Consider the following 27,042-nt stretch of genomic DNA (forward strand, 5'->3'; position numbering starts at 1 on the left):
ACTAAGATAACCAGGTCCGAAGCCCAGAGAGTTATTGCCATTAGGCACCTCCTGATGGTGGAGGGAGGGGAAGCCCAAAAGAAGGAACTCCGTGACACTGGTGTGGTTCAATAGTTTGCATCCAAGCTGCAGTGTTCAAGGGCAGATGGTCAGTGGAGGAAACAATGCTTCAGGAGGTTAAAAGAAGATGAGACAGAGCGAAAGAGTGTAGAAGGATGAGAAAAGAGGTTCATGGGGACATTCGGGCACAGGCTGGAAGGAAAACAGAAGATAGGAGAGGAGAATCATCTGAGAGCAAGAAGACATCCTTTGATGTACAAAGAACAAAGTTATTAAGAGAGTTAGAGTAGGACTTCACTAGAAACAGTAGGTAAGTTATTGCACATGCACTCTTTACCCAAGAGTCTCTTTACAGTAAATGGAGACCACAATTGGTGTTTCTCAAGCTAGTCTTTTTCCTCTAGTTCTTCCTCTAGTCTTATTTAAATACATCATTTAGGATACGCTAAAAGGAATTCTATTGGAAGAGAAAACACCTCAGAAAGTGGAGAAAGTGGCATGGAGAGAGTGACAAATGAGGAGACGTGGGAAGTAAAGGTAAGCAAGACAGGGAGGAGGGAAAGGTCCTCAGTCACTGACCACTTTCTCGCTGAAAACCAGTTTTGGTAAATCATTCTGGCTGTGAGGGGGAAAAACAAAAGAAGATTTTAAAAGCAACACAAAAGAGGGGAAGGACCAAAAGGGAAAAGCTATGGGCTTGCTTCTTTCAGGAGCCTCACCTTTACCTTCCCGTCCCTGACTGTTACAGCCCTGACCAGCTCTTCCCTGTTTGTAAGGAGGAAGTCCCACAGGGCACTTCACCTCATGGCATCACAGTCACCCTTGTAAGGAAGACATCCCCAATGAGCTCCAAACCCCTCCTGGGTGGTTTGCACCTCACTCTCTTGCCCCTTCAGCAAATGCTGGGATAGTTTAGGTCGGCCATGAGGACCAGGGCCTGCAAACATGAGGTTTCTTCCAGGTGTCTGAAGAAGGCCTCATCTGCTTCCTCTTCCTGGTCAGGGGATCCATAGCAGACATCCACCCACCACAGCGGTGCCCATGTCCTGCCCTCTCGTGCTGGCCCTTCAGCTCTCAGTTGACTCATCACCTCCCCCCAGGCAGAGCCCCACGTGTTCCTGCTGCTCTCTCCCAGAAAGGGCAACTTCCCCTCTGGGTCCAGACCTATGGCTTGACCAGTACCAGACCCACAGTTTCTCTAGGAAGGAGTATTTGTAGTGCCCTGCAACTCCTCATGCTGTTCTCTTGTGAGAGACACCCCAGTCAAGATGAGCCAGCTGCGTGCAAACATTAAAAGCTGAGTAAATGGTGCTTCAGTCCATGGATTCCTTGAGAAACTGCGATTCGGGCAGTGGAAGTCCCTTGAAGTTTTACAGGGAGAAGTGGTCAGTCCTGCCTTGGTGGGTGCTGGGGGGGAAGGGGGAGAATAAGCCCATACATCAGCACAGGCTGGGACCTGACGGGCTGAGCAGAGACTCTGAGGAGAAGGGCCTGGGCACTACGAGGGATGCCCTACGAGCCCGTAGAGTAGGGACACTATGAACAAGGCCAGCTGCATATGGGGCTGCATTAGGAGGAGCGTGGGCCACCCAGAGAACCTGAGTTCTCATCCCCCTCAACTCAGCACCGGTGTGGCCCCACACATGTGGCTGTGTCCCAGTGTGTCGCTCCCCATTTCTGAGAAGTAGTGATGAACTAGAGAGTGCTGAGTGGAGGTCTGCCAAGGTGGGGTTCGGGACCTCGTGCACGTGACCTGTGTGGGGTCTTAGTTCAAAGGCCCATTTAATGCACACATCCTGGAGTTCCCACCATCTAAAAAGACATAGGATTGCCCCTGGGATACTCTCCGTACAGTGCTAGACCACATGAACAGCGTTTCAAAACATACATTATGAAGTCGGAGTGCCTTTCTTACTGGGATCATAACAGACCAACACTTCCTAGTGAAAAATCACTCTCTCAGCACCCCTGGATGCAAACCTCTGGACCCACGGACTGGTAAGGGTGTAGTTTGCTCCAGTAACCCTTGACTTGATCCCCACCCACTGCTGGTTGCTCTCCTCCAGAGTCCTGCCTCAAAGCACCAAGGCCTGGGAGACCTCGCTGCTGGTAACTGAGGCAAAGAGGACATTGAATATCTCAGGTCTAGTCCTACTCCTACTGAATTCGACAGCGGTCCTACATTATTCCCTTTTCTTCGTTTAACTGTTCCTGAATTACCTAAAGCTCATCTCGGTGCCCTGGAATTCCTATTTGAGTTTCAGTTGAGTTTTGATATGCACCACTGCTGGATCTGGAGGATGCTGCCATTTCACTTGGCCAAAGGGCTTTCCCACCAGGCTCATTCATGATCCCTGAGACGATGCCCTGTCTCTATGAACGGCTCCAGCAGAGCTTGCGGTTATCTAATAATAAGACCAAAAAAGGTGATATTTCGATGTAACTTTGAGAGGAGAATTAAAAGTTCTGGAAAGAAGTGTCTCTGCCCAGCTGAGGGAGGGAACATCAGTGGTGACTTCATCCTGTTTCCCAGCAGGTTCCCCTGGAGCCCCAGGGACACCTGGAGGGAGCCCCGAGGGGGCAGAGAAAGGGCTGCCTTGGGCTGGTCCTCTGCTGCTGAGCTGGGCTGGGCTCCTGGCATGGAGGGAGCTGATGGCAAGCGGGCAGCGCTGCAGAGAGACAGCTCTGCCCAGGAGCAGCTCCTCTGCCAAGCGCAGCAGGGCTGAGGGCACTGCCTGCAGGCAGCGAGGGCAGAGGAGGGAGGCAGAGAGTGTAAAGGCAGTCTGGGGTGGGAGGAGAGAGGAGAGCTCGCTTGGAGAAAGATCTTCACAGCCCTGAACAGGGTAAGTCTCTGGCTGCAGGGCAATGCAGCTGCGGTTCCTGGAATGATCTCCCAAAGCTGGCACATCCCACAGCCTCTGGGATCTATCAGGAGGTCTCTCACAGTTTCTCCAGCGTAGAGGAAAAGGACTTGCTTTGGAGCAGGGCTTCCCTGTGGCTCTGTCAAAGGGACAGGGCACATCAGCTGCCTTCACCCGGGGATGGCTGCAGTGTGAAGGTGGGTGTGCAGCCAGGGGTGCCCAGGGCTGTCCTTCAGAGCAGGGTCCCTTCACCCAAGGGTGCTTTGTGCCGTGGCAGGGACTTATCTCCTGTCAGGATCAGCTCTCCGTTTACCTGAGGAGCTCCCAACAGCAGTGTGGGGAGAAGCTGTGGGGGGAAGAGGCAACTCCTGGCAGGAGAGTGTCCTGCTGTCAAGGGGGTGCTGCGTGGGGCAGGGCTGCTCTCAGCTGCAGTTCACCCCCAGGACATTTCCCAGGGGATTGTTTGAGGGAAAGCTCAAGGCAAGAATTACGTTACAGATAAGGAGCTTTCCTGCGTTTGTGTTTTTATTTTCCTAGTGAGAGGGTGGGGAGGTAGAACAAGGGATACATGTATAGGGAGCTCTCAAGTGGGAAGAAGTCAGTGAGACTCCTGAGCTGTAGCTTTGAGTGATCAGTAGGTCTGCCAGGAACCTCCTGGAGTGCCTTCAGCCACTCCTCTGCCCATGGGCAGCACCAGCATCAGCTCTGCTGGACCCATCGGGGTTGTTCTGACCTGCCCTTTTCCACCTGCAAACAGGAACGTGAACCCGGCCAGTGCCCGGCAAACAGGCAGGTTTCTGTGGGGCCAAGGGGAGCGCACAGGGGTTGGGATGGGGTCTGTGAGAGCTGACAGGGAAAAGACATGGGACAGGGAAACACCTCCCAGGAGGAAAATCTCCCGGCAGCAGAGCTATGATCAGGGAATGAGAGGAAAGAGAAACCAGAAATGCTGTGGGAGGAAGGATTCAGAAAACTCTGTATGATCCCCTCCAATGCAGACCCCTTCCCCTGAGCAAGTGTCTCCATGGGAATGAAGTGTCCAAGCTCTCCTCTAACCCGTGGGGCTGTGGGCAAAGTAGTCTATGTGGCTGGGGAATGAGCTGACTCTCCCCTTCTGAGATACCATCACTAGGACACTTGGGTGTCTCCTTGGGGTGTCCTTCCAAGCACTGCGCTGCCCTCCAGGATGCCAGTCTGTCCTGGAGCATCCTGGTGTTACCTGAATGCCCAGTGGAGAAGCGCAGAGACGCTACGACCAAGGAAAGGCTGCTGGGTTTGTGAAACGAGCCATGTGTGTCCTTGGCGAGAAGTGGGGTGCTGAGACCTTGAGAAAAGGTGAGACGCTGAGCTCTCGGCAGTGGGTTTCTCTGCTCTCAGCAGCGCCTGGTGTCTTTTCAGGTCTACATGCGAGTGTGATTCCCCTCTGTCTCAGAAAGGCACAAGCAGAGGGCAGCTGGGAACAAGACAGAGGGACAGGCCAGCTCCCCTCGCTCTGCACTAACCCTCAGACAATCCCCTGGCCTGGCAGGACTCCCTTTGCTGTCCCTGAACGCAGCAGAAATGGTGAGGGTTTCTGAAATCCAAGAGAATCTCCTGCTGAGATGGGAGAGAGCTGTATAAGAACCTCTCTCCAACACTCTTGCAACTGTGGTTTCATGGCAATGGGAGTGCAGAGACTGACAAGCCCTTTTTTCACGAGGAGAGGTTTATCTGAGAAATTGGGACACCAGGACTGCCCACCCCATTCCCACGAATCTGCTGCTGCAGAGCAGGGCTGACTCCTGGGCATCCGGCGGGCAGAGGTCCCGCTCCTCCTGGCACACCTGGACAGAACCAACCAGAGCTCCAGCCACAGAGCTGAATGAAGATCTGACAGAAATGGAAAAGCAGAGCAGAGCGTGAGGTATGAGAACTGGTGTTGATTTTTCTCAGAAAAGTCTCCCCTAACTTGTCACTGTGCTTTCCTCCTTGTTCAGTGCTCCACACCAAAAGGCACCAAATGTCCAACAGCAGCTCCATCACCCAGTTCCTCCTCCTGGCGTTCGCAGACACACGGGAGCTGCAGCTCTTGCACTTCGGGCTCTTCCTGGGCATCTACCTGGCTGCCCTCCTGGCCAACGGCCTCATCATCACCACCATCGCCTGTGACAGCTGCCTCCACACCCCCATGTACTTCTTCCTCCTCAACCTCGCCCTCCTTGACCTGGGCTCCATCACCAACATTGTCCCCAAATCCGTGGCCAATTCCCTGTGGGACACCAGGGCCATTTCCTACAAAGGATGTGTTACACAGGTCTTTTTTTTCTTTTTCTGTGCTGTAGCAGAGTTTTATCTTCTCACCATTATGGCCTATGACCTCTACGTTGCCATCTGCAAACCCCTGCACTACGGGACCCTCCTGGGCAGCAGAGCTTGTGTCCACATGGCAGCAGCTGCCTGGGGCAGTGGGTTTCTCCATGCTCTCCTGCACACGGCCAATACATTTTCCCTGCCCCTCTGCCAGGGCAATGCCCTGGACCAGTTCTTCTGTGAAATCCCCCAGATCCTCAAGCTCTCCTGCTCACACTCCTACCTCAGGGAAGTTGGGCTTCTTGCATTAGGGTGTTTTTTAGCTTTTGTGTGTTTTGTGTTCATCGTGCTGTCCTATGTGCAGATCTTCAGGGCCGTGCTGAGGATCCCCTCTGAGCAGGGACGGCACAAAGCCTTTTCCACGTGCCTCCCTCACCTGGCCGTGGTCTCCCTGCTTGTCAGCACTGCCATGTTTGCCTACCTGAAGCCCCCCTCCATCTCCTCCCCATCCCTGGATGTGGTGGTGGCTGTGCTGTACTCCGTGGTGCCTCCAGCAGTGAACCCCCTCATCTACAGCATGAGGAACCAGGAGCTCAAGGATGCCCTCTGGAAATTAATGACCAGGTTATTTTCTGCAGCAATAAACTGTCTCCCGCAAATCACTCATAATGTAATTCATTATACGCCTAGCCCGTCTTCTATAGGTTTGGTTAGGGGTTAGGTAACTGTGTGTTAGGTTTGGTTGAGGGTTTTGGCTTTTTCTTACTTTTTTTTTTTTTAAATTACATACTTTTGTCTTCAAATAAATGTCATTATTTGAGATTTTTTTTTTACTACCTATCTATCCAAATTTCTGAGACTCACAGACTCCTGCCCAAAATCCTTCTTCTCAGGCCTTTTCTGCACGGGTAGAGCTGCAGGGGTAGAGCCTGAGCGCCGAGGAGGAGGGGAAAGAATCCCAGTACTTGCAGAGCACCAGCACTTGTTGTTTCCGGGGCTGCTCTATTTTCACTTCCACACTCTCCTTCTGAGCCCCTGTGTTGATCTAAGGCCTGAGTGCTCTGGCAGCTTGGTCATGGTGCTGCTGTGTAGCAGCTCTGTGATCACAGGCACGGAGAAGCAATGGGCACCTCTGAGAAAAAGCTCGTCTGCATAACAGAGTTTCCACCATGAAAGGGGATCTGCTCAGGGCAGTGCAGGAAGGATTAGGTCTTCTTCCACAGTTGCTGTCAAGAGCGTTCCTTCAAACGTGCCCTGGTGAGGGATGCCCAGTAAAGAGGTAAAGAGTGTGCGTGTGCAGGGTGAGGGCACACACAACAGTGTCCTTGCACAGCCACACCTCCAGGGACAGAACTGAAGGACCAGCAGAGCGGGGTCTGGTCTGTGCCTTTGTTTGCTGGACACCCCGGGGAAGCTGTCCCAGGGCAATCGTCACAGAACAGACACCTGAAACCACCATTTGCAGAACTGGACGCCTATGCAAACCCAGAGAGGATGTTTGTCTGCCTGTGGAGAGACACCGAATAACGAGGTCAGAAGTCCCTGTTTGCATGGTTCAGAGGAGATTTCGGCATGCACACCGTGTGCATGTGGGGACATGAACCCGAGAGAGCACAAACACCAGCAGCTGTTCTTAGAAATGCCCGAAAGTGCTGTGGGACAGGCAGTGTCCCTTCATTGGAGAGTAACGTCCCCTGGGAAACCCCCTGAATGCAGCACTGGGATGGGCTTCCTTGACCCCAGGTCCCTGTGTCCATTCCTCACGCCGTGGGGCATCTCAGAGAGGTGCCGAGCAGGGAGACACAGCGCGGGGCTGAGGTGCTGCCGGCCTCTGGGAGTGGCAACAGGAGGCCATGGAGTCTGCTGCAGGGCCTCTGCCCGTGCCAGGGAAGGACTCGTGTCTCTGAGCAGCCCTGCCAGAGCCCTGACAGTGCCGTGTGTGTCTCCAGGAACACCTGTGTGCTACCTCACCCTCCCCTCTCTTCATGGCCTGTCCCTTTGATTACACGGTGTGACAGAAGCACCTCTGTGGAGCATCTCCCCTGTGCAGTCCGAAAGGGTTCTGCAGGCGTGAGCGGCATTGCCCTCTAGAAGATGGCATTTCTCACCTCTCACAGAGCACAGAGCACGTCTAGGGAGTAGGAATGCAGTGAGAGGCACACACCCTCCATGTTTCACCTCTCTGAATGTCCTTCACAATATTTTCAAGCACCTGACAGAGAAGCAAATGCCTTTAGTACGAGATGTTCTCAACCTTCAGAAAAATTCTCGTCCTCCTCTCTCTCATGACCTGCCCTGTGACTGTGGTTGGGAACACCCTCTTCATCATGAAGCTGGAGCTTCTTCATGAAATGGCGCTGGAGCCCCGGTGGCCCTGCTGTGGTTGGGACATTAATGGCCCCTGCGAGCGGGGCCTTTTTAGACATGAGGTGCTTTGCTGCAGGAGTCTCGTGGATGCAGTCCTGTACCTGGGAAGAGTGGAAAAGAAGTCCTCAGCCCCCCGACTGTGCCAGCCAAAGCTGTGAAGGGGCTCGCTGACAGCCCTGGGCAGGTTTTTATTCCTGGGGCTGGTGCGGCTCCAGGCAGAGGCGGGAGCTCTGTGGGCAGATGAGCAGCCCTTGGCCAGCAGTGCCTGGGGCAGCCCAACAGCTGCCGGCTGGTGGCTGCAGGAGGTGCCCCAGCTGTGGTTGCTGAGGGGCCACAGTGCGTCCCCGTGCGTCTGGGGGTGGCCCCTGTCACAAAGGGGCAGTGATGCGGCACCCACCCACTGCTTGTGAGCTCACCTGGCCAGGGCTTGGCATCCTCAAGAGCGGGCCAGCCAAAGCTCCTTGGGCTGAGCTGGCCTTGGGACAACTCGGCTCCTGCCTTTGCCACTTGCTTGGCTGCTTTTTCCCAACCATTCATCGTTTACTGCCCACTTCTCCTCACCTTCCATCCTCTTCTGAAGGTAACGATGATTTGACCTTCAGGACAGATCATACAGGAGGTAGATATGGGATCAAAGTGATGGCTGGTCTATGCCTTCGGAGCTTTAGGATGAGCTGTTACAGCTTTATAGGCTGGCCAGATACGCGCTATGGGTAGAGTTCCTATTTGCTAATTGTTATTTCTTCAACACATCCTAGGGTGGGTAAGTAGGGGGTGGCAGTGTACTCTGAGGCTTTGGGCTCCGTCTGGAATGAGAAGAAGCCCATCCTGACGGATGCGGTAGGAAGAGAGACAGAAAAGGAGCACGGCAAAGGCAGCTGTTAAGGCAGCGGCTGAAAGCCGGTCCCTCCTGTGTCCAAGGGGGCAAAGTGTGGGGTGGAGAACCAGAGGGCTCTGCTGCTAATGGCAGCCAGAGGGAAGCAGCAGGTCCTCTTCAGAGAAGGTGACACCCAGTGCAGTCTTCCCAAAGGGCCTTGGTAACTGCTGTCAGTTGGATTCCTGCGACAGGGACAGCAGGGCCATCAGCTGCAGCTCTGCAGCGGCTGGAACTACCACTGAAACGGTGCTGGTGGCGGATGCTGTTCTCTGGGTTTAGTTTGGGATTTTTTGTAATTTATTTTGTTGAGGTGCAACTATTTCTTTGCACTCAGGTGTCAGGATTAGCACTGATCTTCTCTTTCTGGAGTATGTCCTGGCATCCTTCGTCATCCAGAGCTTTCCCTGCTGTTCCTGAATGGCAGCGATGGCCTCAATGGGGCCACCCATCACTCCTGTGAGTGCCGACTTCACCATCAGGCTTGGACTTTGTGAATCCCCAAAGGCAAGGGACGTGGCTGGTGCTCCGTCCCTGAATGGTGATGTACCGGCAATCGAGAGGGAATTCTGGGGTGAGTCAGTCATGACTTATGAGCCAGTTTTGACATCTCATGTCATGACTTCTCATCATGATGAGACGTGAGGGATGCCCCCATCCATCCCCCACGTCCATTCAGCACCCAAGCACATCATCAAGGCCTTTCAGCCTTGAATCAGTTTCCACAGGGCATCCTTGAGCTCCTGGTTCCTCATGCTGTAGATGAGGGGGTTCAGTGCTGGAGGCACCACGGAGTACAGCACAGCCACCACCAGGTTGAGAACTGGGGAAGAGATGGAGGGAGGCTTCAGGTAGGCAAATATTCCAGTGCTGATAAAGAGGGAGACCACGGCCAGGTGAGGGAGGCACGTGGAAAAGGCTTTGTGCCTTCCCTGCTCAGAGGGGATCCTTAGCACGGCCCTGAAGATCTGCACATAGGACAGCACGATGAAAACAAAGCAAACAAATGCTAAAGAGACACTAACCACAAGAAGCCCAACTTCCCTGAGGGAGTCTGAGTCTGAGCAGGAGAGCTTGAGGATCTGGGGGATTTCACAGAAGAACTGGTCCACTGTGTTGCCCTGACAGAGGGGTAGGGAAAATGTATTGGCCGTGTGCAGGAGAGCATAGAGAAACCCACTGCCCCAGGCAGCTGCTGCCATGTGGACACAAGCTCTGCTGCCCAGGAGGGTCCCGTAGTGCAGGGGTTTGCAGATGGCCACATAGTGGTCATAGGACATGACAGTGAGAAGACAATATTCTAATGACATCAAAAAGAGAAAAAAAAAAAACAACTGGGCAGCACACCCCGGGTAGGAGATGGCCCTGGTGTGCCACAGGGACTTCACCATGGATTTGGGGACAGTGGTGGAGATGGAGCCCAGGTCAAGAACAGAGAGGCTGAGGAGGAAGAAGTACATGGGGGTGTGGAGGCGGTGGTAACAGGCGATGGTGGTGATGATGAGGCCGTTGGCCAGGAGGGCAGCCAGGTAGATGCCCAGGAAGAGCCCGAAGTGCAAGAGCTGCAGCTCCCGTGTGTCTGCGAACGCCAGGAGGAGGAACTGGGTGATGGAGCTGCTGTTGGACATTTTCTCCCTCTGGCTATGGGGGCCTGATTTTTAAGGAAAAGGTAGTGAGAAGTGAAGACTGATGCCTCTGAGTAAATCCTATGCCATTTTTCACAGAACCCCCGGCGTGGCCTTCGTCCTGCCAGGAAGTACTTGCTTCTGCTCCTCAGCTTGAGCTCTGCATTGTACAGGCTGAGCGTGCAACGGGCATCAGGAGACTTGTCTGTCTGCTCCGGAGGAGTCCGTCTCGCTGTGCACCAACAGGAAAATGGGAACCAGGATCGATCTCTGCTTAAATCTGCTCCTGCGATCAAAGAGATTTTGGCATTGACTCTCCAAATTCACCCTACTGCAGAGCAGAGCTGTACGGATCTTCTGTTGTTTATTTTACTCCTGTTGTCCCCCTCACCTCTGAGGAGTGTTTTCTGAAGGAAGACATCCTTGACATTTCTATCCTGAGAGTCCTGGGATGCAAAGGGACAGACCATTAGTGCTGAGTGAGGACAGCTGGTCTGCCCATCAGCCTTGCTCCCAGGTGCCCTGGTCTCTCACAGCTGCAGGATGATCACACTCAGCTGTTCTTCTGAAAGGAAACTGGGTACTGCTGGGAGCAGAGGAATCCACTTTCAAAGTGCAGATCTCTAAACTCCCCTCCCTTGGACCAGCTGTGCACTTCTGTATGCCTTGAAGATGGGGCATCTGGCAAAAAGTTTGCCACGTCTCTGCTGCCTGGAGCTGCTGCTCTGTGCCCGTTTCCTCCCTGTCCGTGTTCACAGAGCCCATCCCACCCGCTGGGTGCTCAGCTCTGCCCTGCAGACACCTCCTGGCAGCAGGGCACTGCCCAGGAGCATCTCTGTGTGAGAAAGTCCTAAGAAGCAGGTGAGATAGATGCCGAGATCACAGAAATGATGATGCTTTCTGTAGAGAAAGGAATGGGTAAAGGCACTTTTTCAGGTTCCTCACAGACCTACTGGTTTCCCGTTGTAACGCTGTAGGAGTTGCAGTCTCTTGTGCAAGCATCACAGCTCCATTGCTGTGATTGCAAACATCACAGCTCCCCAAGTACAGGTCCTCCTTCCTACCCGTTTTAAAAATGGGTGCAATGTTTGCCTTTTTCCAGTCCCTGGGGACTTCACCTGACTGCCACGGCTTTTCAGATGTCATGGAGAGCGGCTTGGCAACTCCATCAGCCAGTTCCCTCAGGACTCTGGGATGCATCTTGTCAGCCCCCATAGACTCCTGCATGCTCAGGTTCCTCAGGTGGTCACAAACCTGATCCTTTGCCACAGTGGGGGGGACTTGGCCCCTCAAGTCCCTACCTTGAGGTCCATCCACTCGAGAGGTGTGGGAAGAGAGGTTGCCAGGGAAGACTGAGGCAAAACTGTTGTTGAGTACCTCGGCCTTCTCCTCGACCATTGTTACCAGTTTGCCAGTCTTGCTCATCAGGAGGGGTACGCTTCCTTTGACCTTCCTTTTCTGGCTGACGTATCTATAGAAGCCCTTCTTATTATTCCTTGCCTCCCTTGCCAAGTTCATCTCCAGCTGCGCCTTGGCCTTCCTGACCCCGTCCCTACGCTCTTCCCAGGATACCTGTCCCTGCTTCCACTGCCTGTGCATTTCCTTCTTGCCCTTTAGTTAGACCAGCAGGTCTCTGCTCAGCCATGCGCATTGCTCAAGGCTTTATCCATGGGGATTATCTCCACCCCAGCCACACCCAGTGCACTGAATCTCCCCTTCCATATCATTCCTGGTCGCATCTCTGTCTCATTCCCTGTCCATTGCAGACCAACCTGTTGCCTGGGGTAGGCATGGCGACCTGGTTCAGGAACGGCACGGCGACCAATCACAGGCTGCTCGGTCCATCGACTCGCAGACACCAATGTGGTGGACGGCAAATGGCGTTTATTAGCACGTGGCACAGCCTTATATAGCTCGAGTTTACAACGTCACTTCCGTCTGCTTACATCATCAACTAACCGCCATTGGGGGAGGGGCTCTATCTTTCCGTACAGCGCGATATCTTCTGGCCGCCAGACCCTAACTACCTACATTTCCCCCCTCCCTATGGATAACCAAACCAGCTAAAATAGAAAAATAGAAAACTCGAATGAAAAACATAAGGCACAGGGAACAGGTGGAACTTAGGGGGTAACTGGTAATAACGGGGTGTAACTTGAGGTAACCGGGGATAATTGGCAGTAACACAACGTAAACACATTCTTAAAGCAGTTGTCGGCGTTCTACTAACAGAATGTTAACCTTCTCTAGCCGGCTTTTGACAAACGACACGAGCCTATTTAGTATACAGGGTCCAAAGATCAGTGCTATTATGATCATTACGATCGGCCCTATCAAGGTAGATATCAGGGTGGTTAACCATGGTGAATGGTTAAACCATGATTTGAACCAGTTTTGTTGTGCCTCTCATTCCTTTTTCCGTTTTTCTAATCCTTCTCACAATTTGGCCATAGTGTCTCTCACTATTCCGGTGTGGTCCGCATACACACAACACTCTTCTTTTAGTGCAGCGCACACTCCCCCTTGTTGTAAAAACATCAGGTCTAATCCTCTTCGATTTTGTAACACGACTTCAGATAATGATCTAATTGATTGTTCTAATGCAGTTATTGATTGTTCAATTCTAGCCAAGTCCTCGTCTACTGCCACCCTCAAGGCATTAAATTCTTTACTCTGTTGCACCAAGGATGCTACTCCTGTACCTAGTCCCGCACCTCCTATGAGCATTAGAGTAGCTACCGTTATTGCTGTAAAGGGTTCCCGTTTTGACAGATGATGTTCTGGGGTGATGTGCGAGTCGTAGACAAAGTCGTCGGAATGGTAAAAGATCTTAGGGACTATAGATACCTGGACACAATACTCTGAGGATTCATTAAACTTTTCCAGCGACAGACAAGGTGTAACTCCAATAGTAGAACAAACCCACTTGGCATTTTGGGCTGGTATTAACCACTTTGCTGGGGTCTTAAGTTGTATCTTATTAATACATAGTTGTTCTTTGTGCTTTGGGACTTTGCCTACACACACGCCACTTCCCACCACCTGTGTCAATGTAATGCCTTGCTTTTCTGTGTCCCATATGCACTGGGCCGGATTTGTACCATTTACCTGTATAGGTATGTCCCTTACCCCTACAGCCTCATAAAAAGGTGGCTTTATTCCGTAACACAACCAGCAATGTTCCGTAAGGTTAGGGTTAGTTTTGTTCAATACTCGGTAGCTAGCTTGCATCATTTTCCAGAGGGGATTTCCATGAGGGATTTTGGTGATGCGTGTCGCTACCGGTGTGGTAGTATATTTTTCTGTTGATGTTTCCTGGTTGTTGGTCTCTTTAGTCATGTAATCTTGACTGGGGGTGGTCAGAACTACTTCATCAACAAATGCTTGGTTGGGGCCTACCGGCAGTGGATCATTCGGGACAACCTCCTTTTTTATGAGGATTAAGCCACCCTCGTCTGTTCCTGGTTCTGCGTACCTTATTCCCCAAATTCTCCCAAGTAACCAACTGTCCTCTTGGGGCTCAGTAACATTTAAGAAGAGGTATCGGCAATTTCCACATCCTTGCCATGCGTGTGGTGGAATGCACCCATATGGACCCCACTGGACTTTCAGGTATCTGTCTCTACCGCTACCCGGTATCCAAGCAGGGGCTATGGTCTCACATCCCCAACGGCTACAATAGTATTGGTTAGGGTAGTTACAATACCCCTTCCCAGGATTCGAGCTAGGACACATATAAAATCCTAGGTATTCCCAACATCGGTCTCTCGGGACAAGCTGACACAGAGAGGCGTTAAAACTGGGCGCACCTGATGTTATTTGAGTTGCGATAACTTGGTGGTCCCCTAGTCGAAGGAAGGACCATTTAAATGGCTGGTGGTGAAGGTGACCTGATTTTGCCTGTCCTGTGGTAATGAGGTCTAAAATCAAAATCACACAAAGGCATCGCAGTCGTCGCTTGGTTTCTGCCAATGCGGGGCTCCCAGGCTTGGATAGGGCGCCTGCTGGCTTGTCAACTTCTTCTGTCACTGGGGTATACGGGTTACGGGGGTTTCCGATGATCCGGTCCTGTAAACAGAAACTCACAGTTTTCATTAATTACGTTAGTCTTATTCTGAAGGTCCGGTTTAATACACCATTTAATTCTGCCGTCTTTTTCTGACCGCAGCATACCCTCGGCCTGTCAGGACTAACTTCCACCCTTGTTCCCAGTCTCCCAGCTCATTTCTAACTATGACCGACGGGCCTTCTTCTAGTGCTCGAGTGGCCCAATGTTTTTGGGCGGGACTGTTCATCTCCTCTCCTCTGGGAAACTGGTTTAGTGCCAATAACGCAGTCGCTAGCAAGCGCGGCTGGTCTCCTGAGGGAACAGTGTTGGTAAAACCTTCTGTTTTTGCTAGTACCTCCAATTTAGATTTCAGAGTTTGGTTCGCTCGTTCTACTATGGCTTGTCCTGTGCTATTATACGGGATGCCACGTAATAGAGTAATTCCCCATTTCAGAGCGAATGCTCGGACTGACTTAGATACAAAGTTAGGACCATTGTCTGTTTTGATTTGATTAGGGACGCCGAGCCACGCCATGGCTGTCAGCCAATGTTGGATGGTTGCTTTGGAGTCAGTCTTAAGGTGTTGTGTAGCTACGATCACCCCGCTATATGTGTCTACGGTTACCGCTAGCCACGCCCGAGGTTTCAGCAACTGACAGAGCGTAAAATCCGTCTGCCACACCTCGGAGGCTTTGAGACCTCTGGGGTTAACTCCACTGGACCACAGTGGTACTTTTTGGCAGTGGGGACACGTAGCTACTATGTGTTTCGCGTCAGTGGCTGAAATCCCACATCTCTTTGCTAACGCTTTAGCTCCAATGTGGAGAGATTCGTGTAGTTGGCGGGCATCTCTTAGTGTCCATAATCCTTTAGCAGCGGCATCTGCTTTGTCGTTACCGGTTTGGAAAAACCCTTTAACTGGGGTGTGGCTGTTGACGTGGATGACCGATATGGTACCTTTTCGGGAAAAAAGCGCTTCTTCTAGCATTAGAGCTACTGTAGATGTTGACACACCGGGCCCTGACATGGCTAAGCAAAGCTTGGCCACGAACATTGAATCAGTTACTATATTGAGATGTTCCGTTGGAAACAGTCCACATGCTAGTACTACGGCCGCCGCTTCCAGCTGTTGGACTGAAAGCGCACAATCGGTCATTTTAATGCAGTGCCATTCTCCTCCCGATTGCCATACTGCTGCCGCGGTTGAGGTCGCTGAGGATGCGTCTGTGAAGACCGTTGGTCCCGACTGGGGCCGGTCCATGATCTTCTGTGGAAGGTTGATATCGACAATTGCCAGCATTTGAGTCCAAGGGGGCCTTGTGGCATACTGGACTTCCCCACCAAATCCGATGAGGGCTATAGCTAGATACTCTGACATTGCCACTGATTGCGTTGGGAGCCGTTTGCAGAAGGGTAGGTATATTCTGGCAGGTTCAATGCCTAGATGTCTTAGGGCGAGTTTTCTGCCTTTCATGATGAGGTTACCAAGGCACTCGACTCCTGGGGAGAATGCACGTGACGGTTTTCCCAGGACTACCCATTGTATTGGTTGAGCTTTTTCGGGGGGGCCCTGGGCCAGGGCCCCTACTCCCCCCCCTTCCATGAAATGCACGTACAGATCGAGTGGTACAGCCGGGTTCCATCTGGCGAGTGAGCTTGACGATACCTGACGCTTGATAAAGTCAAGAGAAGTCAGTGCTTCCGGTGTTAGAGTTTTTGGTTCCCATGGGTGTTGTCCTTTTAAAAGATCGTATAGGGAGGCCATGGTTTCTGGAGGGATCAGGACGATATTGCGGAGCCATTGCAAGGACCCTACTAGCTGTTGTATGTCATGAAGCGTTTTGATGTTTCGACGGATTTTCATTTGGGGGGGGGTCATGTAGGAGCTTGTGATCCCCACTCCCAAAAAACTAACACATGGTCCTTTTTTAATTTTTGCGCTCGCGATCTCAAACCCGCTTGTTTTGAGAGTCTCTGAAACCATTAGCACCAGCTGGTCCACCTGGCTCCCTGATGGCGCGGCGATCAAAATATCATCCATATATTGAATGATAGTCGCAGTCGGGTCGCTGCGTCGGACCGGTGCCAGCGCCTGATCCACAGTGATTTGACAGATAGTAGGTGAGTTAATCATTCCTTGTGGCAGCACTTTCCACTGGAAGCGTAGGTTGGGGCGTTGGCTATTTGGAAACATGACAGAAAAGGCAAACCGTTCCTTATCCTCCTCATGCAGAGGTATTGAAAAGAAACAGTCTTTAATATCGAGGACAGCGCAAGGTTGCCCTTCCCGGTATCATAGAGTTCATGGGCAGCAGCGTTTGGACAGGGCCCATTGGTTGGATTCTTTTGTTTACTTCACGTAGGTCATGGAGGAGGCGAAACCCCTCACCGTTCCGCTTGGGTATTACAAAAACTGGGGTGTTCCATGGGCTAGTAGAAGGCTCTATATGGCCTCGTTGTAGCTCGCGATCGACTAGCTCAAGAAGAGCATCCATTCGAGGCTTCGACAGGGACCACTGCTCGACCCACACTGGATCGGACGATTTCCACGTCAGTCTAATTGGTGGAAGTGGGTGTACGGCAGTGGCCCTTAAGGTAAATTTGTCACCCTGGCATTTAATAGGGCTAGAGCGTCCCTTCCCAATAGTGGTGGGACTCCTGGCATGACATATGGGAAGAGGTTGATGGTTTTCTCCGATCCCTTTTCAGTGTGAAGCGTAATTGCTATTAATTGGGCGCTCTTCCGAGCTTGGGTTAATCCCCCAACTCCGCCCACCATGGGGGCGTCTTCCAATTTCCAACCTGGGGGCCAGTTCGACTCGGGAAGAACTGTAACATCTGCTCCGGTGTCAATCAAAAAGGGGACCTTAATAGTGGTGCCATTGGGGATATTATAGAAAGAGCAGATCCTCCACACCACCGGCGGGTTGTCACACGTTATTGCCAGGGCCACCCCAAGGTCTGTGGTGGAGACCCCCACAGTGTGGGGTGGAGAACCAGAGGGCTCTGCTGCTAATGGCAGCCAGAGGGAAGCAGCAGGTCCTCTTCAGAGAAGGTGACACCCAGTGCAGTCTTCCCAAAGGGCCTTGGTAACTGCTGTCAGTTGGAGTCCTGCGACAGGGACAGCAGGGCCGTCAGCTGCAGCTCTGCAGCGGCTGGAACTACCACTGAAACGGTGCTGGTGGCGGATGCTGTTCTCTGGGTTTAGTTTGGGATTTTTTGTAATTTATTTTGTTGAGGTGCAACTATTTCTTTGCACTCAGGTGTCAGGATTAGCACTGATCTTCTCTTTCTGGAGCATGTCCTGGCATCCTTCGTCATCCAGAGCTTTCCCTGCTGTTCCTGAATGGCAGCGATGGCCTCAATGGGGCCACCCATCACTCCTGTGAGTGCCGACTTCACCATCAGGCTTGGACTTTGTGAATCCCCAAAGGCAAGGGACGTGGCTGGTGCTCCGTCCCTGAATGGTGATGTACCGGCAATCGAGAGGGAATTCTGGGGTGAGTCAGTCATGACTTATGAGCCAGTTTTGACATCTCATGTCATGACTTCTCATCATGATGAGACGTGAGGGATGCCCCCATCCATCCCCCACGTCCATTCAGCACCCAAGCACATCATCAAGGCCTTTCAGCCTTCAGTTCCCTGAGTGTGTTCTGCACTCCAGTTTGGGAAGAAAAGGCCTATTTTCACCCATGGCACTGAGGAAACTCCCTTTTATTGCAGAGATACCACAAAGGAGGCCAGCATTACCATGGTTCCATCCCATCTCCTGAGTGTTCCATCCCATCTCCCATGCTCAGTATAAAAGCTGAGGGATCAAAAGGTCGGCTCTTTTCTTCAATGGCTCTCTTTGTTCAGTGACTGATCCCTGAGGAGGACCCTGTTTCTCTGACTTTGATCCTGACCTGTGTGTTCCTGAATCTATATCCGATATCCAGTTCCTATCTGGTGCTGAGTCCAGTCCTTGACTTCCCCAGTGCCTGCCATTGACATCTCCCTGGGAGCCTGAAACGGTTTTGTGTGCATTGTATCTATTTCATTATTTCCTTTATATTTTATTATTAATATTTCATTAATGTAACTACTTTAATGAACTCTTACTTTTTTATTACAGTAACCATTTTTTTCTAAACTCATAAATCTTTTTCTCTCTTTTCTGTGTCTCCTTGGAGTGAGAGGTGGGGGAGAGCATCTGTCATCTCACCATTGGCCAATCTGCCCCAAACCACGACAGCCCTCCTGTCCAGCTGGTTTTCACCCATCTATTTATCCATCCATGCAGACCATAGTGTGCTGACATTGAACATTGTGGGGGATGATGCTGAAAGCCTTGCTGACTTCCAGGTAGAAGACAATCATTGCTCTTCCTTGCCCAGAAATCCTCTCCTTTCTTCAGAAAACGTAAAAAGGATGGCCAGGAAGAAGCTACCTTGGGTAAATCCAGGGTAAATCACCTTCTCTTTCAGACACCCAGAAAGGGGTGTCACAGGGGGGCACAGCCTTCTGTTACCCTGCTCATCCTTTGGGCCTTTTTGCAAGGTGCATGCAATGTTTGGGTTCTTACAGTAATCAGGGAGTTCCCTCAGACTCCGTGACCTTTCAAAGATGATGGAGAAGGGCCTCACGGTGACACCGTCCTGCTCGCTCAGGTCCTTGGGAGCCTGCCCCTCCAGCCCCATAGGCTGGTAAGGACTATGTTTGCCCAAGTGACACCTGAATTGATCCGCATTCACTGCTGGTTATTTTCTTCCAGACTCCTGCCTTGAGGAGCAAAGGGCTGAGAGACCTTGCTGGGGAAGACTAAGGCAAGGGGGATACAGTATCTCATATTTCTCTGCACCTGTTCTTACTAAATTCTGCAGTGGCCACAGATAATCTTTGGGTTTTTTCTTGCATTGGTCTGGAAGTACTAAGAGATCCTCTTGATGTCCTCGAAGCTCTTGCAAGGGTCAACACTAGGGAAGCTTTGGCTCCTCTAAAGCCATCCCTATTTCTAAATTCCTGCATCAGTCCTTGCATCCACGTTCCTTCCTTAGCCAAGCTGCTCTCCTGAAATGTCTGGTTGTTTTCCGGCTTATGAATGTCGACAGTTCTTATGCTTGGAAGATGCTTCTCTGAAAGACCAACTGTACTGAGCTCTGCTGCCTTTCAATACTGCTGCCCATGGGCCTACCACTGAAAGTCCCCTGAAGAGGCTAAAATCTTCTCCCAGTATTTCATGGTCCCTATCCTATAGCCAAAGCTGACAGTGGTTTTCGCATCCCTGATCAGCACTTCCTCTTTTGCAAGGACTGGATTGGAGTGAGCATCACCTTTGTTGGTCTGCGCCTGTGCAAAGAAGTTGTCCAAAGAGACCCCAACACCAGCTGGACAGTATGCATCCTGCCATGCTCACCTGCCAGTGAGTGTCATTAAAGTCTCCAATAGCACTTGGGGTCATGGATCTGAGGACTTCCATGGCTTGCTTAAGCAAACCTTTCTCCACTTCCTTACCCTGATTGCAGGTGCTTTGTCTCCCACGAGGGTGTCACACTAACAGGCCTCTCCTTTGACCCTCACTCACAAGGGCTCACGCAACCTGCTGCACATCCCATAGAGGAGCTCCACACATAGAACAAGCTCGTGCACATGGAGGGCATCTCCCTCCTCATCTTCCTGGCCCGTCTCTCCTGAAAAGCCCCTATGCACCATGGCAGCACCACTGTGAGCTGTCCCACCACCCCTTGCCACTTATTCCACCAACGTACAAACTCTAGGATGGCAGATGGGACTCCACCTCCTCCGGTCTGTGCCCCAGGCTGAGGGCACTGGTGCACATTTGGTCTGCAGCACCTGAGCTGGAGCACTGGGGCCAAGCTTGGACTTGTCCCAGGCAAACCCAGTACCAAGTGCCCAAGACCCCACACCTGCTAATGCTGTGCTCGAGACCAGAGACATACTGGATGCGACGGCAGGCGGCAATGTGAAGGCACTAAACGAGGAAACGCTGCTCCCTACAACACCAGAAAAGCCAGGCTGGGCTCTGTAGCCCTGGAAGAAGCAGGCTTTGTTGTCTGTAGTGTTGCTGAAGACCTGTGGCGGAGGTGAAGCTGATCTCCAGGATGACAAGGTGCTGCTCAAAATGTCCTTGCGTGTGGATAAGCTGTGATCCAGGAACACTGTGAAAATCATTCACCTGTGTCGACTGTCTCATCAAGGGCCTCAGGAAAGGATTGTTGAAAGAAGAACTGGGAGAGTTTGGGAGCAGCCAAATCATTTGAGGCCCCAGTGTGATAGGCTTCCTGTTCGTGACCTGCTCTGCATCAGCTGAATGGAGATGGGTGAGACCGTGCCTCACTGCAGTGGTGGGTTTCAGTCGCTGATCCACGGAAACTGAACGTGCCTGAGATGCCACATAGGCTTGCACAAAGGAACCAAATCGGCCTGCAGTGCCCTCTGGGGTGTCCCTCACGCATCTGCTCTGAACACCAATGGCTTTCCCATAGGTCCTGTGCGGTCCCTGCCAGCCTGTGCTGGAGAGCGCTGGCATCTCACTTAGCACCACAGGCCTGTGTTTGGCCATTGAGAAGCTTCCTGAATTGGGTTAAGCCATGTAGGGATGTCCCTGAAACAACTGCCATTACAGTCAGTGGAGAGCTAGGAACTACAGCTGATGGAGAAGAGAAAGAGAGGGACTTAGGTCTGTTTGCTCAGCTGATGACCTCTGTAGGCTGCTGTAGATATAAGGAAAAGGAAAGTTTTTAGTTGTCTTAAATGTAAACACCTGCTGTCATTTCCATCTGCCAAAGGAATTCCTCACAAGGCTCCAGGATGGTGCCCCCCGATGCTGCCTTGTCTCTCAGCATTGCCGCATTAGAGCTTGCAGTCACCTGCAAATGTCTTGGACAAGCTCTGGTGTCACCTCCAATGTCACCAGGTGTTTCCACCTGAACAACACCCTCAATCTCCATTAAGTAGCCTGAGAGCTGAGACAAGGAGCTCCCATACAGCTGCCTGTGTTTGTGCACTCCTGAACTGAGGCAAGAAGAATCCCACCTCCTGTGGGTTTGTGGAAGGAACAAGAGGGAGTCCTCTCCTAGCCCAGGACTTCAAACCCAGGATGAGATGCCTCAAATGATTCAGCTGCATCACTGCACCCACCAGGGGTAAAGAGCTGTCTGGGTGTCCTGTCTAATGGTGAGACAAGGAAAGGCTATTCTCATGCCTAACTCTGTCTCTGGGAATAGAAATGACACAGCTGGAAAGAAGTGTCTCTGCCCAGCTGAGGAAGGGAACCTCAGTGCTGACTTCAGCCTGTTTCCCAGCAGGTTCTCCCGAAGCCCCAGGGACACCTGAAGGGAGGCCAAAGTGGGCAGAGAAAGGGCTGCCTTGGGCTGGTCCTCTGCTGCTGAGCTGGGCTGGGCTCCTGGGACAGAGGGAGCTCATGGCAAGCGGGCAGCACTCCTTCCACAGCACTGCAGAGAGACAGCTCTGCCCAAAGCGCAGCAGGGCTGAGGGCACTGCCTGCAGGTGCCAAGGGGAGAGGAGCAAGGCAGAGATGTTAAAGGCACTCTAGGAGCGGGGGGATAGCTGAGCTCTCACTGCGGGAGGAATCTTCACAGCCCTCTATATGGTAAGTCTCTGGCTGCAGGGTACTGAGTTTGGTGTTCTTTGGAGGACATCCTAGACCTGGTTCATCCCGCAGCCTGCAGGACCTGGCAGGAGGATTCTCAGAGATTCCCAAGTAGAGGAGGAGGACGTGCTCTGGAGCAGGGCTTCCCTGCTGCACTTCAGTAGGTCGGGGCACGGTGGTTTCCTTGTCTTTGGGATGACTGCAGGGGTACCAAACTGGGTGTGCAGCCAGAGGAGCCCAGGGCTGTCCTTCCGCAGACGGTCCCTGCACCCCGGGGGATCACTGCCAGGGCATTTCCAAGGAAGCTTTTCAAGAGGCTGGTCAAAGTGGGGATTACCTGAAAGGGAAGGAGTCTGTGCTTTGAGATGAGTCACCTTGTTTGGCTGGGTGGACAGTGGGAGATGGGACTTTATTTTCCCACTCTTGCGAAGGCACGGGGTCGCCCACTCCCTTTGAGTTCTCTGAGCCGCCCCTTTGCCCCTGTGCAGGCAGAGATGCCCTGGAGCAGTTCCCTGCTGCCAGGAGGTGTTTGCAGGGCAGAGCTGAGCACATCGCAGGTGGGATGGAGTTCTCTTTGTGTGAGCACTGCAAAGGAGGAGACCTGGGCACAGAGAAGCGGTTCCCAGCAGAGACAGCTCCAGGCAGCAGAAACATTGTCAGAGAGGGAGAGGGAGGAGATCCCAGAAACGTGAGGGGAGGGGGGATTCGGGCACCCCCCTGCCATCCGCTGCAGTGCAAGCACCTTTCCTGCAGCCGCTCCCAGGTCTCCTCTCCCACACAGTGCAGCCCCCCACTCTCAGCGTCACAAACACTCGGCCATCACTTTCCTTCCCAACAGCTCAACCAACAAAGAGGGAGATGGGGATTCAGCTTCAGCTGAGACACAAGCACTTGGGTCCTGCCATGCAGATGTTTCCATGGAGGAAAAGCAGCCAAATCCCCTCGCGGACTTTGGAGCCAGGCACCAGAGTGTGCCTGACTGGAAAAGACCTTTTAGGACACCCCATCTTAAAGACATTTGGCTCTTTCCCTGAGGGGGCCCTGCTGAGCTGCAGGCTGCCCTCCAGAAGGTCACAACTCTCCCATGGCATCTCTGTGTTTTCTAAGTACCCGACAGAGAAGACACCACAGCGCTAAGGCCAAGGAGATGCCACGGGACGGCTGTAGGTCGGCAGCTGCAATAAGGCCTCTGTGTCCCTGGCTGGGAGGGGAGAGATGAGATTCCTCTGCTCTCAGCAGTGTCCTGGTCTTCTGGGGGGAACACCTGGGTGTTACTGTCCTCAAGTTCAAAAAGGTGCCTGCCTAGGGCAGCTGGGAGCAGGGCTGAGGGACAGGTCAGCTCTCCACACTCTTCACTGAGGGACAGTCCCTTTGCCTGCCAGCACCCACAGGATTTCACTTGGAGTGCAGCAGGAATGCTCCAAAACTCCTCAGCTCTTGTGTGACAACCGGAACAAAATCCACAGAACAAATTCCCCTCAACTTTGCTCTGCCGTCAGGTGAATTAGGAGTGACAATGCTGAAAAGCTCTTCGATATCAAAAGTGGATGTAGGCTAAGATCACCCCGTCTTCCTATCGACCAATTGCTGTAGGCAGGACTGAATCCTGCAGAGCCCCCTGCTCCCAGCGGCACCCTCAGCCAGCACCAACCACAGCTCATGAAAGGGACCTGCCAAAGGTCTGCTTGAAAGGGGAGAGGAACTTTCAGAAGTTTTTCTGAGAAACTGAATAGACTTTGGTCTCTTCTTCGAACAGGTCCCCATGTCCAGAGGACAAATATCCAATGGCAGCTCCATCACCCAGTTCCTCCTCCTGGCATTCGCAGACACACGGGAGCTGCAGCTCTTGCACTTCGGGCTCTTCCTGGGCATCTACCTGGCTGCCCTCCTGGCCAACGGCCACATCATCACCACCATCGCCTGTGACCACCGCCTCCACACCCCCATGTACTTCTTCCTCCTCAACCTCTCCCTCCTCGACCTGGGCTCCATCTCCACCACTGTCCCCAAATCCATGGCCAATTCCCTGTGGGGCACCAGGGACATCTCCTACACAGGATGTGTGGCCCAGCTCTTATTCTTTTTCTTTTTCATGTCAGCTGAGTATTTTCTTCTCACCGTCATGTCCTATGACCGCTACGTTGCCATCTGCAAACCCCTGCACTACGGGACCCTCCTGGGCAGCAGAGCTTGTGTCCACATGGCAGCAGCTGCCTGGGGCAGTGGGTTTCTCTATGCTCTCCTGCACACGGCCAATACATTTTCCCTGCCCCTCTGCCAGGGCAATGCCCTGGACCAGTTCTTCTGTGAAATCCCCCAGATCCTCAAGCTCTCCTGCTCACACTCCTACCTCAGGGAAGCTGGGCTTCTTGTGGTCAGTGCCTGTTTAGGCTTTGGTTGTTTTGTGTTCATCGTGCTGTCCTATGTGCAGATCTTCAGGGCCGTGCTGAGGATCCCCTCTGAGCAGGGACGGCACAAAGCCTTTTCCACCTGCCTCCCTCACCTGTCTGTGGTCTCCCTGTTTGTCAGCACTGCCATGTTTGCCTACCTCAAGCCCCCCTCCATCTCCTCCCCAGCTCTAGACCTGGTGGTGGCAGTCCTGTACTCATTGGTGCCTCCAATACTGAACCCCCTCATCTACAGCATGAGGAACCAGGAGCTCAAGGATGCCCTATGGAAACTGGCTCAATGGACGTTGTTTCACCATTAATAAATTGTCTCCCCTTCTTCGCATGTTTTCTAGACTTTCTGTTAGGCAATAAGCCTGCTTTTTTCTCTTGCAGTCATCCTGCTTCTGTATAATTTTCTGGGTTTGTACCACTTGTCTTGAGGTTTGTTCCAGTTGTGTCTGAGCCTTGCACAACACTGTGTCAAAGGTGACCTGCCTAATAGCAGCTCTTCAAGAAAAAGGCATCTCCCAGGTGCAGTGCCTGGATGCTAGGTGCTTCCTCCAAAGGTGCTGCCAATAAAATGTCCAACGAACTGGTCTTTCAAAGAGTCTCTTCTCCCTGTGTTCTCCCTGTGTTTGGGGTTAAGCTCACTGTACTATTGGGTTCCGTGGACCAAATGTTCTGGTTTGAAAGGCTCTCTTCTTGTCTCCAGTGGTAGTGGAGATGGTGCATGAGCTCCCGATTACCTCCTCAGGCTGCTTCACATGTGTCAGGACTTATGGCATACAGCAGGCTCTATGGAAATGAATTTGGATGTGTGAGGAGAGGATGGGGACTCACCACGTGCCCTGAGCTGGGAGTGAATGAAGACACAGGAGATGAAACATCCACAGAGGTGAAGTCCCCCACAAGCAAAACACTAAACTGAGGTATGCACAAACAAGGACTCTGCAATGCCCAGAAAGTCAGTGTGGATCCGGTAGGCGTGGGAAAGGGAGGCTGGAGAGGTGTGGGAGCTGCCGGAGGACCCTCAGGGCCAAGGAATGTCGTGCTGTCCTGGGGAGCGGGGCTGATGTGAGCAGAGGAGGGGGCAAATTCACTCAGGGTTGGGGGTCACCTCAAAAGGCTATCAGGAGAGGCAGAGAGTGACTAGCCTGTTTTCCTCCTTGCCTTGAGGCCAGCACTAGCCTGGGGCTGATGGGGAGGCTGAGCTCCTTGTCTGCCCCCCAGGGGCTGTGTGCCCTTCAGAGGAGCTGGGGCTGTGGAGTGAGTGCCGAGAGCTCTGCAGCAACTGTGGTGGGCACTGCTGTGGGACCAGCCCAGACCGGGCAGCTGTGCTTGGCTGGGCAGAGGAGAGGGCAAGGGCTCTGGAGAGAGATGAGGAACAGCTGGGATGGGCTGGTAAAAGCCTGGGAGAGGAAAATGTCAGTGTAGAGCTAAGTTGTGTGAGTGTGCAGGGTGTGGGCACTCCAGGTGTGGCCTCACCAGTGCCAAGGAGAGGGGAAGGTCACCTCCCTCCATCTGCCAGCAATGCTTTTCCTGATGCAGCCCAGGAGGCTGTTGGCCTTTGTCATGGTGGTGCATTGCTGGCTCATGCTCAGCTGTTTGTCCTCCAGGACCCCAAGGTCCTTCTCTGCAGAGCCACTATCTAGCCAGTCAGCCCCCAGCATGATGCCCACAGTGTGCCTAGATCACAAGCTGTCCTCCCCCAGGGACTTTCTCAGCAGCAGCTTGTCCTTCTTGCAGATCAGCTCCACCTCTGCCATAGGTCCCACAGTGCTTCAGAGTAACCTGGGACAGCAAACCCCTCTCCTGCCAGGGCTGCGCAGCCAAGGCCTGTTTCTCTCTGGCCTTGGGGACTGCAGCTTTTACTCTCGTTGTGGGAATCTCATCCATCGTTTTGTGTCCACCTGCCATCCACTCCAGCATGCCTCTGCAGGGTTTCTGGCAGGAAGTGTGGCCTGTGGGGGACCCACACCGGAGCAGGCTGCGAGTGCACGTTGCTGGCTCACGTTGAGCTTCTCATCCACCAGCACACCCAAGTCCCTCTCCTCAGGGCTGCTCTCAAGCCATTCTCCACCCAGCCTGTATTTGTGCCTGGGATTGCCCCGACCCACGTGCAGGACCTTGCACATGGCCTGGTTGAACTTCATGAGGTCCACACAGGCCCATCTCTCAAGCCTGTCCAGGTCCTTCTGGATCGCATCCCATCCCTCCAGCTTGTCAACTGCTTCACACAGATTGGTGTTGAAACAAAGAACTCTACACAACAGCACTTGGATACTGTGAAGTCCGTGTTCTTTATTCGGCTTTCTTGTTGCCCTTGATGCCTCTGGCCAGATTTGACTCTCTCTGGGCTTTGGCTCTCCTGACATGATCCATGGCTGCTTGGACAATTTCTCTGTATTCCTCCCAGGCTACCTGTCCTTGCTTCCACCTTCTGTAGGCTTCCTTTTTCTTTGATTTACCCATGGTAAGTCCATGCTGATGGTTCTTAGCACAGCTGCCAAATGGGCCACACTGATGCTCAAGTGGAGCTGGTACTGCCAAGAGGCAGAGCTGGTCAGAGATGTGAAGACCAGTCTCAGCCTTGGCTGTAGTGACCATCAAATGGTGGTCTCCCAGATCTCCAGGGGAACAGGGAAGGAGAGGAGCAGAGCACAGACCCTGGACAGTACGGAAGGAGGCCTACTGAGGGCACTGGCAGGTGGGCTCCCATGGAAACCATGTCAGGGCCCTGAAAATATCCACAGGCCTTCATGGCCCTGAGCAGCTTCACCTGGGGCCTCCTCCCACCCCTCTGTCCCTCAGCTCAGGATCCCCTTTAAGCCCAGGCCTGAGGTTCAGCCCCAGCTTGATCTACGCTGTAGGTGTAAAGGTTCTCCAGACACAGCCTTGCCTGTCCATGGACCT

The 27,042-nt window shown here is 52.7% G+C and overlaps 2 protein-coding genes across 2 annotated transcripts; both read left to right on the forward strand.

Moving 5' to 3' along the window:
• Positions 1–5,295: 5,295 nt before the first annotated feature.
• LOC128903379 (olfactory receptor 14J1-like) lies at positions 5,296–5,781 on the forward strand (the record flags this gene model as incomplete). The annotated part of the gene is made up of 1 exon (XM_054187397.1): positions 5,296–5,781. A coding segment is annotated over one exon (486 nt), but the record flags the coding sequence as incomplete, so codon positions are not given.
• A 17,936-nt stretch (positions 5,782–23,717) lies between these two features.
• On the forward strand, positions 23,718–24,380 carry LOC128903373 (olfactory receptor 14J1-like; the record flags this gene model as incomplete). The annotated part of the gene is made up of 1 exon (XM_054187391.1): positions 23,718–24,380. A coding segment is annotated over one exon (663 nt), but the record flags the coding sequence as incomplete, so codon positions are not given.
• Positions 24,381–27,042: the final 2,662 nt, after the last annotated feature.

Source organism: Rissa tridactyla, unplaced genomic scaffold (assembly GCF_028500815.1).
Source record: "Rissa tridactyla isolate bRisTri1 unplaced genomic scaffold, bRisTri1.patW.cur.20221130 scaffold_29, whole genome shotgun sequence".
Taxonomy (NCBI): Eukaryota; Metazoa; Chordata; class Aves; order Charadriiformes; family Laridae; genus Rissa; species Rissa tridactyla.